General features: G+C 38.2%; 1 protein-coding gene across 3 annotated transcripts in view; it reads left to right on the forward strand.

Annotated features, from left to right (window-relative positions):
• Nucleotides 1–16,246, forward strand: part of AGBL4 (AGBL carboxypeptidase 4) — a 1,546,465-nt gene that overhangs the window by 1,199,007 nt on the left and 331,212 nt on the right. For all 3 annotated transcript variants that reach the window (XM_063712471.1, XM_063712476.1, XM_063712485.1), the window contains exon 6: nucleotides 2,646–2,685. In XM_063712471.1, the coding sequence (XP_063568541.1) occupies nucleotides 2,646–2,685 (40 nt within the window). The remainder of the gene's footprint in view (nucleotides 1–2,645; nucleotides 2,686–16,246) is intronic.

Below are 16,246 nucleotides of genomic sequence, written 5' to 3' on the forward strand. Positions count from 1 at the left end.
TAAGATGCTCCTCATCTAGTGAGGAAGACTGACACCTGCACAGAAAATCAAAATGTGAGAGGATAGTTGAAAATGTGGTCCCTTTTAAAATCTGACTCTGTCCTTTGAGCCCCGAGTGTGCTGGCTACAGGTTCTCAGGGAGTTCTACACCAGAAGAGGGAGCCCATAAGCACACTACATGGTTGCGTTTGGCTCCCAGTCACTGATGACATTTCAGTCTCACTTGCTCATTTTAGAGTTGCCAAGTTTGAGGCCAGAGACAGAAAGCCAGGACACAAGCCCAGGCCTGTCTGACTCTGTCAGGTTTTCTTCCCTTTTTTCTTTGAAGAATCCTAGGCATAGAGTTGCCATTTAGCAATAGTTCTTAATTAGAAAAAAATACATTTCAGACAAATAGGCCATCTTCACCAACTGTGATCATCACAAAGTCAAGAATATGAAAAAAGGACATGATGGATTCTTCCCTTATGCATGAAGAAAGTGCCAAGCCACATAGGTTGGCCTTAGCAAAGGCAGCTTAAGCCAGATGTCCCACTGGCCTGGTTCCGTGTTAGGGAAGGAAGAAGGTCTGGCTCCAGCGTTCCTTCTAGCCCGCATGTGTGGGTGGTGTTTCATATCAGTGCTAGGATATGTTCTTACTGTGTAGATTAGTGACATCTTAGAGTTGCATTGTTTGCTTGAAAATGTCAACTGGAATGAATTATGAGTTGGCAGAAAAACAGGTATGTGTGTTTGAGAAGGCACTGGAGGGATCTGGAGCTCCTTTTAGGTACATGAGAAGTCACTGAAGCAAGGGGTAGAGAAATCTTACAGAGATTTTGACTGAGACAGATCAAAGTTAATGAAGAAGGAGGGTGACCCTGAGGAGAGGGAGATTTGAGACCAGGTCTTATGAGTAAAGGACAAAGGACCTGGGAATATTTAGACTGGAGAGAAGACAACACAGATCTTCTTCAGCTCTCCAAACTATTGTCATGGACTGAAGTAGCTAGAAACAGTGATTGTGTCATCAGGAAGCAGCTTTTAACCTTACTCAAAGTAGAGCTGTCTAACCAAAAAAAGTAGTGGGTTCTCTACCTAGAAAGAAGATGAAACAGAAGCAGTTCATACAATTGGTGGGGACATTTAGGGGGTCCCTGCCCTCGTGGCAGGTCAAATCTCTGAGCTTTAAATAAGTAAAATTCATGAAAAAGTAAGAGCCATCTTATATAAACCAAGGATCAGATGTTCTGTAATAACAACAACATCAATACTGCATAGATCTTTTTATTGAGAACCTTTTAAGTACAAGGCATCATGCTAGATGATTTATATTCATTGCCATATTTTGGACTTTACAGTCAGAATCAGAACTGACTAAATTTTAATCCTGACCCTGCCATTTAATGAAGACGTCTTGGACAGACAGTTTCTCCCCTCTAAATATCATGTCCTTCTCTCCTGTACAATTGCCAGGAGTATGAAAAAATTGATACATCAAAGTACTTAGTACTGTGCCTGACCACAGTTAGTATTTTAAAATGTTTCTGCCTTCCCTTTCTGCTTAAGCAGAATTTTAGGAAGCCATTCTTGGATAGAGGCAAGATAAAGAGGGAAATGCAGGGGAGGTAAAATATAGCAAGGCCTCCGCTGCACAAAATACTAGGTGATTGAAAGCTCCTGCAATTTGTAATCTAGAGCAGTGACTCTCAAAATGGAATTTGTTTGGACCTCTTTTAAGAAAACAGAAACAGAGATTTCCAGTACTATTTAGGCAAAATCAAGTGTAGGAAAGAGAAAGAGGTCAGCGGGAGGACTGGGACTTAAGGAACCTGATTCAAGTCTTTAAGAGGGCTGCTCACCACTTCACCAGCTGCAGCCTCCTGTACCCACTTCTCTACCCTCAGGTTTTCATGGCATCCAGTCTAGGACAGTAGCTGTGCTGTGATAGGGAACAGGCCTTTTGAGATATTGATCACCTCAGCCTTTGGGGTAGCCAAGGCCAGTTGCTTCCAAACATAAGCTGCCTCATCCCTATAGCCTAGTGTGCTAGACAAATATTATTCTGTGTGAATATTGTGTGGTAAAAAAGGATAAGGATTCAGTTAGAAAAGGACTGGTTGGTCATCACTAATTGAAATTGTTATAGTATTATGAGCAGACTTAAAAATGAAACCAATCTAGAAATATCTTGGTTAAAAAGAAGTGTCTGGAGGGTGGCAGTACCACAGGCACTCAAGGCAAAGAGCATTGCCAATATATCGGACACTCAACCAGTGCAGCCAGTATAAGCAAAGGGAAATCTAAAGCTATCTGGTACAGAAGAATGAGGCCATGACTGGGCAACTGGAAAGGGACCTTCTCTGTGGCTCTAGGTGAGCCACATTCTGCTCAGGGCCTCATTTTCCATAAGCATGGTATAATTTGACTGAGAGACCTCTAAGCTCTAACCACCTACGCTTCCAAAGACAAACAAAAAGCCCATCCATCCCCCTTTGTCTCTAGGGTACAAACCCTCTCTGCAGAATTGGAAGTGAGTACCACATTCCGTATGATTTACCCTGCAGTATGTCCAAACATCCTCTTTGCATGTCCGCCCTGACCTGCTAAGCACAATTTTGGCTCTGGCTCAAATCAGTGCCCTCACAGTGTGTTTTCTTTTGCAGCAACAACGAAAGCTTGACCTCCTGACGATAACCAGCCCTGGTGAGTAGGCGTGGCCCTTCTGCCTTGGCTTTTCCCTTATTTCTTGAATGATGCCTTGTTGCCTATCCAAATGCAATTCCTGCCCTTCTCTTTTGACTCCCTGAATGAACAGCAGAACTCTTGCACCATGAACGATTCTTCTCCTCCCCTACCCTTTGCTCCACAAGCAGTTTATTTTCTCCCTGCCAGCCCTGTGCTGCCTCCTCTTGACTATGGATGGTAGGGCTGATACTCTGGATGTTGCTGCATATTCTAGGGTCAAGTTCTCTCCGAATCGCTCATTGGACCCAGGTGTCAAGGAAGTGTCCCGGTCTCCTGAGAAATAAGTTTTAGAATCATGTGGAATGGAGAATCTTCTTGGAAAGTGCCATGGAATGAAGGGGGGATGGCTCATAAGATTGGGCCAGTCTGGGAAAGTGAGCAGGTTTGGTTGGCTGTGTAGAGGGTCAAGATGACTTTTGTCTCTCACTTTTAAGGGAAGGTCAGGTCCCCCCAAAAAGCTGTGACCATGACCATGGGATTAAAAGGTCTTTTTTCCCCTCTGTAGCTGACATCTGGCCTAGAAGAGGCTGAGCAGTTTAGTTCTTTCAGAGAGGTATTTTACTCTGGTTTGGAAACTTAAGGCAAAATTGGACAAAAAGAGATACTGTTCTCTCTTACGATCATGGGGATGATGGTGCCAGCAGGGTTAGTGAGCATTTGAGAGTTGATGTGGTGGTTATCTTCATCCATGGTATTCATCCATGATATTCAAAATATTTAACAGCCATCTGCTATGCTAGGCATTAACACTTTGGTTACTGGACTGTGGGGAGATGGGGTCCTGGAGGAGGAGCTAGTGTGGCACAGTGGTCATACGGCAGGTTTGTGGGTCTTTGGGGATGACTAATTTCCAATACATTTGGATATGTTTCAATATATTAGTAACCAGCATGGCTGAACTCTGTCAACCCTTCGTTCCACAAAGCCTACCATGCTGTATCCATGGACTAGTGCCTCACTTTCAAAGAGACTGAGATATTGCCCTCTGTAGTCACTATCCTAGCAATTATCTGGTCTACATAACTAGGGTATAAAAAAGTGACTGCAACTGTAAGGTGCAGTCACTAGTTTGGGTGACCTTACTATAGTTCTATACCTGATAGAACTCTTTGAGCTTGAGGCTTCTGAAGAATAAAGATAGAATTAGTTCAAAAAAAGTTTACTCTGTTCCATAGAATGATCTACATTTAACATATATATGATTAACATATATAGAAATTCCAAATCCTGGGCTGACATGACTAGAGTGGCTCACTTGTACGACCTACCAATTCCTCCTAAGGTGGTGGTGAGGGATTATCTATGTCTGATACAGTTTAATTGCTTTTAATTGCGTCCTGTTCTACTCCACAATACACTGTTCATATTGCCTGCTTCCACATCTCAGTTTCATCAGGTCACACCCTAATATGATACCTAAGTATGAATTGGAGAGAGTTGTTGATCTGTCTTCAGTTGCTTTAGGGGGAAATCTTCAGGCTCTGTTAAGTGCATTTCTTTTGTACAACCTCTTTCTGCTCCTAATTACTACTTCACAAATTCAAGCAAAGTAGTTGTGAGTCTTTAGTACAGTCCATTTAGACAGCTTTGGGATTGGAAAAAAAAATCAGCACTGCCATAGTTTTGAGTGGTTCATTATTATCCCTCCTCTTAGATGTGAAAAGAATACATTCTGGGCCAGGGCATCCCAAAAGGTGTGTTGTGGCTCACTGGTGTATTGCAAATGGGCTATACTTGTGTGATATTGTGAGATACCGATTCACTCAGCTCTCAGGGACACAGGTAGGACCTAGGGCAACTGAAGCCCCCTAGGTGGTAGCTTCCACTCCAATGTGTCAGACAAATATTATCCATGTGTGCCATGACTTAGAAAGGTTAGGAAGCACCATTGGATCATGCTATTATCTGGATGACTCTATTCCATGTCAAAAGGACTTTCATTCACTATCTTGTGCTATCAAATTCACCCCCATTCTACATCTCACCAGGAGCTGCAGCAGCTAGGAATCAGCTTGCTACCTCTCTTGCGCTGCCAATAGGAGGTACTGGCTTGTCTGAACTCCTCCCCAGACTATCTTCAACAACAGAACTGCAGTGTGATGTGGCCAGTCATAGACTGGGAGCCTTCTGAAATGCTGATCGGGAATTTGAAAGCCTTCATCTGCTTGATACCTTCTTTAAAGTCATTTTGTTTATTGTGAATAATTTCAAATATGCAGAAAAGAGTAGAGATATAATGAACAGCCATTTATTGCCCACATGCCAACCCCTTGGCTTTGTCATATCAACGTGTGCCTTATATGCCAGAGTCACCTATTTTTGGAAAAAAGTTATAAATGTAATTGAGACTATTCTATACTCCTTCCTAATACATCTTTGTCCCTTCACCCTCCAGGTAATCACTCTCATGAATTCAATGTTTTTCCTTATCTATGTTCAAAAAATATAACTGGTATTGCTTTACAAATTCCTGTGGTATCACACTATCAATGTCATTCTATGACTTTTTCCCTACTCATGATTATATTGTAGAGATTCATTTATATTGATACACATAGCTCTGTTTCATTTATTTTAATTGCTGTTAGTATTCCATATATGATTGAATTACGATTTATCCATTTTATTGATCAGAATTTAGGTTATTTATAGCCACTTGCAATTGCAAATAATGCTGCTTAGAGCATTTTTGTGCATGTCTCTTTATGTATGAGTACGAGAATTTCTCTAGGGAAAATGATTTATTAATTATACGGATCTTCAAATTAACTACATAATGACCAATTGTTTTCCAAAGTAATTGAACATATTTACTCTACCAATAGCAGAATGTAAGAGTTTTCATTCCTCTGCAGCCTTAACACTTGAAATTGTCAGACTTATAAATTTTGCCAGTTGTCATGATGAACATGAAATGGTATCTCATTGCTGTTATAATATATGTTTCCCTAATTACCAATGAGATAGGGCATCTTTTTATATCTTTATTGTCCACTTCGGTTTCTTCTGTGAATTGACTTTTCATATCCTTTATCTGTATTCTATTGGGTTGTCTCTTTTTATTGATTTTTAGGAGTTTATTGTTCTGAATATCAGTACTGTGTCACTTATATACATGCAAACATCTTCTCCCAGACTATGGCTTGTATTTTTAAATTTTTTCCATGATGTGTTTTGATATATGGGAGGTTTTTAAAATTTTTTTAATGTAGTTGAATTTATCGATCTCTTGTTTTATAGGCTTTACTTTTGTGACTTAAGAAATCCTCCATATCTAAATATCATATTCTCCTGTATTTACTTCTAAAATTTCTCAAGTTTTGTGTCACACTTGGGTCTTTACTTGTCTCCTTTAGGACTGATCTTTGTGTATGAAATAAGAATTTATTTTTTTGTGTATGTATGGATAACCCATTGTCTCAGCACCATAAACCACTAGTCTATATTTCTACCCATTAGCAATTACACATCTGTCATCTATCAATTTTACTATATACAAAATCTGTTTTCTTCTCGATACTATTGCATTGGCCTACCATGCTTAATTCTGCATCAACTCAACACTGTCTCATTTATAATAAATTCTAATTTTCATATCATCTTAATAATTTATGGGGCAATATCCTTTGACCTTTGCCTTTCATGCTTATCTTTTGAAAGCAACAATTAAATTTTTAAAATACAGTATAATAATCCTTATATTGTGACAGGTGAATTTAATGTATTTTCATTTATTATAATAACTAATATATTTAGACATATTTCTACCACCATATTTGTGTTTTCTGTTTATCATTCACTTTCTTTATTTCTTTTCTGCCTTTTAAACATTTTTATATGTTACTTTTTTTATTGCATTCTCTGTGGATTTGGATGCTATCTATTTTATTTCTAACCTTAACTGGTTATATGTGGATATGTACTTAGCTATACATTTTCTTACAACAAAGTCTACAGTTACTGTGACTTTCTAGCATTCTTTCAGCCACATAAAGGGCCTTACATGCTTTAACCACCTATTGAACACTGTCACCTAGTTATTCTTGTTTAGACTAAGTTAAACTTTTTGCAAAAAGGAAAACAAGGTATTATTATTATGAGCTCATTGACTTTTCCTATGTAGTTTATGAATTTTTGCATTCTTTTGTTTATTGTATATCAAGCCTTTCCTATATTACCTTACCAAACTGCATTCTTTAATAGCTATTTTAGTGAGAGTCCATGGTAACCCTCTTAATCTGTATATATTGTTGTTTTGACTTCTGTCTGGAATGATAACTTGGCTAGGTATAAATTTGAGTTTGAGGAGGATGTTCCTTTGAACTTTAAGGATTTTTTCTTTGTTTGGCGTATAATACCATTTATATAAGCTTAAAAGCATGCAAAACAGCAGTACATTTTGGGGGGATACATATATGTGTAGTGATGTAACCAAAATGCAGGTTCAGTCACTTGCCACTTGCAGAGTCCAGTTAACAAAAATGAAGTCTGGTATAAAGAAAGTGACTTTTAGGCTGGGCGCAGTGGCTCACGCCTATAATCCCAGCACGTTGGGAGGCCAAGGCGGGCAGATCACAAGGTCAGGAAATAGAGACCATCCTGGCTAACATGGTGAAGACCCGTCTCTACTAAAAATACAAAAAATTAGCCGGGCATGGTGGCAGGCGCCTGTAGTCCCATCTACTCGAGAGGCTGAGGCAGGAGAATGGCGTGAACCTGGGCGGCGGAGCTTGCAGTGAGCAGAGATCACCCAGCCTGGATGACAAAGTGAGACTCCATCTCAAAAAAATAAAAAAAAATTTTTTTAAAGTGACTTTTAATCCCAAAACTATCTTAGGGGAAGAAGCAGGCACTTTTAAAGAATGGCATGCAGGAGAGGAAGCGAGCAGGTTGGGGAGGTCCATGTGCTAGCTCTGGTGCCTTATCAACCGGGCAGTTGAGCTGGTGACTGCTTGTGCCTTCATGGGCAGCAGTAGGATGAAAAGTCCCCAGGTGGGAGAGAGTTTTATAATGGGACTTTGGGTTATGAATCAACTGTGATCTCTCAAGGCAGTCTCCTGGTGGGAAGGAGTTCCTTGTTGGAGCTTCTAGGCACATAGTTAGATAAATTTGCCCTGTAGAGAGTGTTTGGTGAAGGGGCGGCAGAAGATTATATTTGCATTTCTGCAGGGCTAAGTAGGAAGTAGGAAACCAGGGGAATGAGAAAAGAAGAGACAGAGAGAGAAAAATAAACTATCTCTTAGGAAAATGGGGGCACACCATTACAATCAGTTCTCCACTGCCAAGTTCCATTTCATTTTGATGGGATTTGGTTGTCACCATATTCATTCTGGCTACTCCCTGCTGAAAGGAGGCATAGTCATTGGGTGTCAGAATGAAACTGATCTATTTGGAGTTGAAAATATTCATGAGTACCAAGACTTATAGATGATAGTTGTTGCATTATGGTAAACTGTCTGGAAAGTCTCTGGGAAAGCCTGTCTTGCATTCCCATATAGAGGATGCAACAGCAGTAAAATTCACAGTGGAGAAGTATGCCTATTTTTTCATTGTCTTCTGGGATCCATAGTTGCTGATGAGAAGTCTGCCATCATATAATTGTTTTGGTAACCTATTTTTTTCTTGGGTAGGTTTCAATATTATTTTTTAATCTGAATGTTTCGCCTTTTCACTTTGTTGGGTCTAGATATGAGTTTATTTTTATTTATCCTGCTTGATACTCTGAGTATACTTTTCACTTAAGATTCTATGTCTTTCTTTAATTTAGGGAAATTATTGGCAAATTAATTCTTCAAATATTGCTTTTATCCTTTATTCCTTTGACTCTCTTCAACAATTTCTATTGGACAAATGCTAGATCCTATTAAGCAGCCCTCCATGGTTCTTAATTGATTTTTCATAACTTATATTATTTTTGTCTTACTGCACTGATTTTGAATTCCTCACAAGTAGCTTGCATTTATAAATTCACTTTTGACCATGTCTAGTCTAGATTTTTTTCTGTCTCTTTCAATATTTCAATGACTATGTTTTTTCATTTCCAAGATTTCTAATTTTATTCATACCCACCTGTTCTTGTTTTATTTCTGCCTGTTCTGTTTCATAATTTCTTGTTCAGTTTTAATGTCTTCATTTGTTTCTTTGAACATCCTCAATATGCTTATTTTAAAATCTTTGTTCCATAAAATAAGTTTCATCTGGAGGAAATTCAAGTTCCAATTGTTGATTTTGTTTAGTATCATTTTTAGCATTCGATTTCTTCATGTGTTTTGAAATTTTAATTTGTAAGATCATTTTGAGAAGAAAATTTTCTGGTTTTCTCTTTTCTCACCCCTCAAACTCCCACTGTGTTCACATCTCCCTATGTGATGGTTTTTGCAGTTGCCTCTACCCACATCTTCAGTATAGGACCTGGGGAATATTGAGTATATTGCAGATTCAATGACAAAAAGTTAACAGAACCATTGCATCTGGTTCCTGAGTCTATATTCCTCACCTCTCTATACCTACAATGCATGAGAGCTATCTCCCAAAAGTTATGCAGCAGCCTTTTTTTCTAGGCTCCTTTCATGACAGGAGAGCCCCACCCAAGGTCCTTGCTCTAAGCAGAAGCTTATCTCTGATTCCCATCTCCTATAGTGTACTTTTAGTCTCCTTTATCCCATAGGAGGCAAACGTCCAACTGCTACTGCCTTCTTCTACATTCAGATTTCAGGTAGCCAGTAGCCCCAGAACCACTTACCCTTTTGCATTTCTGTACATTTGAGCTTTGTGGTGCTGTCTCCCACAATGGTGCCCAACAATATAGTTTCATTTCTTTTTTCACATATTATCCAATATTACTATTTGATGGGAATAAATGGGCTTATTGAAACATGAACTTATTTAGTCGTTTGGCCCAGAAGTTCAACTATAGTTTCTTCTTTACTTTTTAGAAAGTTGATTTTCCTATAACCTCTTCAGTAGAAGGGAGGCAATATGAGGAAGTACCATATTCTTTTCCTGTCCAGGTAAAATCCTTACCACCAGACTGAGGAGAGAGACCTATTTTTTGCCCATGTATACACGGTTGTGGATATAATTTTTAAAATGAAATTTGAATGATACCATATAAACTATTGTTATTTGAATATAGTGTGAACATCTTCCAATATTATTTAATATTCTCTAACAGGGAATCTTATATGGCTAAAAAGCATTCTATTATATTTTTAATTCCCCTATTGTTGTATATTATTATTGTTGTTGTCTCCAATTATTTAATTGCAAATAACACCACGGTGAGCATTCTTATATAAAAATTTTGGTCTATATCTCTAACTATTTCTTTAGGAAAAATTCCTAGAATAAGAATTACTGAGGAGAGGTATACATCATTCACTAGTTGTGACACTGAAGTAACAATTACATCAAATTGCAAAAGCTTAAAAAGCAAAGGCTTATTCACTCTTGGTACATGTCCCTTTTGGATTGCAGCCAGTTATGCTTTGTATCTTTTGTGTTCTAGCAGCCAGGCGGACCAGGCATCCTCTATTTGTAATATCACTGGGTGTCTTAGTTGGGGTTCACTAAGAAGCAGACCTTTACACAAAGACTTTAGTGCAAATTGGAGGTGATCCCAGAGACATTGGTAGAGGAGTGAGGAAGTGAGACAGGAAAAGAAAAAAAGCCAAGAAAGATTCATTATCAAGCAAGCTACCACAGAGGGCAACTGGGACTTAATCCTACTGGAGAGCCCATGGAACCAGTGTGGAAAATAAGCTACATAGTTATACTTCTCAGGGACAAAGGAGCAGGAGAGAGGGTGGAGGTGTTAATTCCCTGACACTTCTGATCTGCTTAGTGTATGCAATGACCAGATTCCAATGGTCAGAGAAAACCTTCAGGATGGATTTGCAGGTGGCGCCAATTGGAAGTTATTCAACACATCCAGAAATAATAAGCTGGGAAAATAGGTTGGATTGTGGGGAGGCACTAGCATTTGCCATGTTAGTCATTGTGACAGAGGGAAAAAGGGAGGGATGAGGAGCCACGCCTCTCCCCTTAAAAACTCTTAGAAGGTGTCACTTCTGCCTAAATATCCCTGATCAAAGCAAGGATTTGAATTTATGGTCACGTGACCATAAATTCAAATGGGTAGATATGTGCAATCTTCCCATAGGGAAGTGCACTGCAATGAGGATGACATGAATATTTTGCAATGACTAATATACTTTATCATACTTTTAGAAAGATTTTTATATTCTCACCAAGTTAAAAGTGCTGGTCATACCTTTTTTTAATAACAGCTTTATTGAGATATAATTCACATGCCATAAAATCCTCATTAAAGTGATAATTTAGTGGTTTTCAGCATATTTACATAGTTGTGCAACCATTACCACTTCCTAGTTCCAGAATATTTTCATCATCCCAAACATAAACTCCATACCAACTGGCAGTCACTCTCAATTTCTCCTTTCCCCGACCCCTGGCAACCGCTGTTATAACTTTCTGTCTCTATGGATTTGCCTATTGTGGACATTTTATATAAATCAAATCATACCATATATGGCCTTTTGTGACTGGCTTTTTTCACTTACCACAGTGTTTTCAAGGTTCGCCCATGTTGTATCATGTATCAGCATACTTCATTCCTTTTTCTTGCCAAATAGTATTACATTAGATACACCACAATTTATTTTTTCATTCATCTGTTATTGGACATTTGGGATGTTTCCATTTGGGGATTTTATGAATAATCTGCTATGAACATTTGTACAAAAGTTTTTGTGTGGAAAGATGTTTTTAATTATCTTGGATATGCACCTAGGAATGGAATTGCTGGTCATATGGTAAACTTTACAATAAAGATTTTGAGAAACTGCCAAACTGCTTGACAAAATCATTGCACCTTTTATATTCCCATCAGCAGTGGAGGACAGTTCCAGTTTCTCCACATCCTCTCTGACACTTGTTATTATCTATCTTTTTATTACAAACATCCTAATGGGTATAAAGTGGTATCTCATTGTGGCTTTAATTTGCATTTTTTCTAATGTCTAATGATAACAAATGTATTTTCATGTGCTTATGGGCCCTTTGTATTACTTCTATGGAGAAATGTCTATTCTAATTATTTGCCTTTACCCATTTTTGATTGGACTATATTTGTCTTTTTATTGCATTTAAGAGGTTTTCAGAATATATATTCTGGATACTATTTTATCAGATGTATGATTTGTAAATATTTTCTTACATTTTTATGTGCTGTCTTTTCACTTCTTTATTGTTGTTCTTTGAAGCAAAAAGTTTAATTTTGATGAAGTTTATCCATTTTTCCTTTTGCTGTTTATGGTTTTTATATCATATCTAAGAAACCACTGTTTAACCCAAGGTTCAAAATGTACTCCTATGCTCTCTTCTCTCTTTTTTTTCTTAGACAGAGTCTTGCTCTGTCACCCAGGCTGGAGTGCAGTGGTGTGATCTTGGCTCGCTGCAAGCTCCGCTTCCAGGGTTCACACCATTCTTCTGCCTCAGCCTCCCGAGTAGCTGGGACTACAGGTGCCTGCCACCACGCCCGGCTAATTTTTTGTATTTTTAGTAGAGACGGGGTTTCACTGTGTTAGCCAGGATGTTCTCGATCTCCTGACCTCATGATCTGCCTGCCTCAGCCTCCCAAATGCTGGGATTACAGGCACGAGCCACCGCACCCGGCCCATACCTATGCTCTCTTCTAAGAATTTTATAGCTTTATCTCTTACATTTAGTATTAGATCCATTTTGAGTTAATGTTTTTATATTATGTAAGGTAGGGGTCCAACTTTACTCTTTTGCATGTGGCTATCCAGTTTTCACAGAACTATTTGTTGAAAAGACTATTCCATCTCCATGGAATTATGTTGTCAATCTTGTCAAATTGTTATAGATATTTGATGGTGTAACCGAAAGGAAAAGCATTTAGCAATGTCTACTCAGAGTCAGAGCTAGGTTAAGCCCTTTATATATATTTTCCACATAAATCTCCCTGTTATACCATAAGGCAGTTATCTTTCCTGTTTTGCATAGAAGCAAAACAAGCTGCCATGAGATTATATGAACTGTCCACGTGAACACAATTAATAAATAATGGAATCAAGATTCAAATCTAGATCGGATTCTAAATCCTTTGTCTTTTTCACTGCTGCATAGAAATATCACTTCATCTGTGATATTATCCCTTTCAGTCCTCTTCCCCAGACAGAATTCAAGCTGACCCACTTTTCTAGGCATAAAGAAAGCCTAGAATGTCAGGGACATGATAGTCACTGGGTTTTTTTCACTAATGAGGCTGTGTTCTGAAGATACAATTGATTTCCTAAAATATGATAGAAACTTCCAGAAAAAAATCACAGCTAGATTTATTCCTTACTGCAAATATTCATAAAGTTCTTTATCCCCTCTTAACCTTGTTAAAGCAATACCTATTTTAGATGATGATGGACTGATCCTCCTTCCCAGTACATGACAACTTTGAGCTTTTTCTCTAATTAAATTCTCCTATGATTCGAACTCAGCCCTTCTGAGACTAAGGGAACAAGAGAGGCCAAACTAGATACTGCCTTATGGCCATTTTCAGGGCCAATATGAGACCTGCAGAGCCAGTCTAGCAGTATAGTGGTCTAACAGCTGAGGGGCTGTTTCAAAAACTACATATACGTCATTAAAACAGCTTTAAAATCATCTTTAGAGAAGAAAAATAAATTTCTCCTAATCTCACAACCTTAGCACAATACAAAATCGAATTCTATTTATACATTTTCCCTTTTAGTTCTTGTCTATATGCAGAAACATATTTACATAATTGCAATCACAGTAAGTTTTATATACATCTTTTTTCACTTAACATTATTTCATAAACAATCTCCATGTTGCTATGTAGTTTACACACCATCTTTTTATCATCACTTTCTCTATTAAAAAATTGCACATACTCATGGTACAAATTTTGAGAAACACAGAAAATTTATAATGATGAAAATATCAGTTATCTCCCAGAGGCAATGACTATTTAATATTTTAACACATTTGCTTCTTTGCTTTTTTTCTCTGCATGTATAATTTTGTTTTACATAGTTGAGATCATATAGAATATAAAATTTTATATTGATTTTTCACTTAATATTACAGCAGAAATATTTTCCCATGTCAATAATGTTGGGTATTTAACTTGATTCTTGTTTCTCTACCTTATGAATAATTTCTCAACCTCTGCATATATGTTTTTGTCTATATTTTGTTTATTATCCTAAAATAGATTACTAGGGATGGAATTACCAGATCTATGAGCATTTTAAAAGTATATTTATTCTTAAAGTCTCTAGTATGTTCCAATTTTTATTTGTAGCCTTATTTGCAAAAAAGAAGTTCTATTGTTGTGCATTATGTTATTTCTAGATGTTTTGCCCTTATAAATAACTCTACCATAAATTTATTTGTGAAAAAAGCTTTTTACTTTTATATTAGTTTTTTGCTGGATATTTTAGAAATGGAATTTTGGGGTCAAAGACCATTAATATATTTAAGGAATTATTGGGCCTTGTTGCCAACTCATTTTCCAGAAAGGTTGTACCGATTAATACTCCCACCTCCATCCCCCAAAAAACTCCATCTCTCATGTCAACAACAAAAAACATCACATTGGTGTTACTCAAACAATTAATTAAATCTGAATAAACAAAATTCAGAATTTGAGAAATACATAAAGGCAGGGAGAAGCATTCGTTTGCTTGTGGTCTCTGAGAGACAAACTAATTAGTATGTTCCTAAGGTATTTGTCCTGAGAAATCTATGGAGGATGCCATCATTCCAGGGCTCCAGTGAATGGATCGATCACTGGGAAGGGATCAGGGGTCCCATTTTGGAACATCCAGTTGAATGGACTGAGTTCTGGGAAGGTATGCCATCACAAGGCACCATAGCTGATCATCATGAGGGAGATCAGGTCAGGAAAGAACTGGTAAGACCTTCACTATTAGGCTGAAGGCAGGCCTCAGGCCTAGAGGAACTTGAATTCAAGACACAAAAGCTAAATTAAATTAAGGCACAGGGACTATATAAGTAGGATTCTTCAGTCCAAGCCTAAATTAGCTTAAGCAAAAATAGAGAACTCATTGGTTCTTGTAAATGAATAATCCACAAATAAATCTGACATCTTGTGCATCTTGATACAGGGCTCAAAGGACCCAATCTGTTTTTCTCCTTCTCTTAACTCAACTTTCTCAGTATTAACACCATTCTCAGGCCACATGTGGTCTCATGATGACTGTAGCAGCTGCAGACTTTACATTCTCCCAAATTCTAGTCCTAGGAAAAACAAGAGACTCACTCAGAAGTCCTAGCAGAATTTTTTATCACTTCTCATTCTGTGATTGAGTCATAATGAACCCATCTTTGAACAAGTATATATGTCCAAGGAAATCTGTTGTGCTGATTGGCTGAGAGGTGGCTCATAAATACCACCCCTGAAATTGGGGGATAAACTGGGGCCTGGCATTACTTGAAAATGGCCCAAATTTTGCAATATTGAAATTTTGCAATGACTATCTCTGTGGCCATTTTAAGCCAAGTATAAGAATTATAAAGCCTGAGAGCAGAACAAACATGGATCTGTTCTGCTTCACTCCTTGTATCCAAAAGATTAAGGCTACTAGAGGCTCCACAGCTAGAATCTCTGGGCAGTGAAGGGACTTATCATCAGGTGGTTGTAATATCTTGGACCTAAGGAGGGCTTTTCTGATTAAAGCCAGACCCATACCAGTGACCAAGGATCTTGGGAGCAGGCAGCAAGCCCTGGGGAGAGCAGACCACAGAGTCTAGGAGCTATGATTAACAGATATGGAGCGGGATGCCAGCCTTATTTGTGAATCAAGATCATGGAGTAAAAGATTAGGAACCAGGTAGACCTGGGTTCCTATCTTGATTCTGCCACTTCTTAGCTCCCTGTCCTTATGAAAGATGTTAAACTGCCTTGGGGCTTAGTTTTTCTTCAAATATGAATGGTGGCACCTATTTCACAGGGATGAAATAAAGATTAAGTGAGGTAATCATGACAATAAATCCCCTAGGACTTCATTATTAACATGTAAATGTAATGCATGTTAGAGGCTATGAACAGGAGCTCTGTTGATAACACTAAGCCTTCTGCACAGAGGTTTGAGAGATAAGAGCTCATCTAACTTTAGCTGGGAGGATGCTGGTTCTCATTGATTCAGGGATGGAGGTCTAAATCCACAGGCTGAAGGTCTGCAGCAGCATAAGTCTGTCTCTACACTTACGGGGCGTCAGGGAATATCTCTTGTAGGCCAGTGTAATGTGCTCTGACCTGAAGCAGTGCAATTATAGTCAACCTAGCCCAGCCATGAGGTAGACAGACCTCATGAGAATCTGAAGGATAAAGGAAAAAACGATCAATTTTGTCATTGTAATTGATTTGTAGTACGTACATACGTTATATGTTCGAATCCTATATCTTCTACTTTCAGTTTGGCCTTAGGAAAGC

The sequence above is a fragment of the Pongo abelii genome, chromosome 1 (assembly GCF_028885655.2).
Source record: "Pongo abelii isolate AG06213 chromosome 1, NHGRI_mPonAbe1-v2.0_pri, whole genome shotgun sequence".
Classification (NCBI taxonomy): domain Eukaryota; kingdom Metazoa; phylum Chordata; class Mammalia; order Primates; family Hominidae; genus Pongo; species Pongo abelii.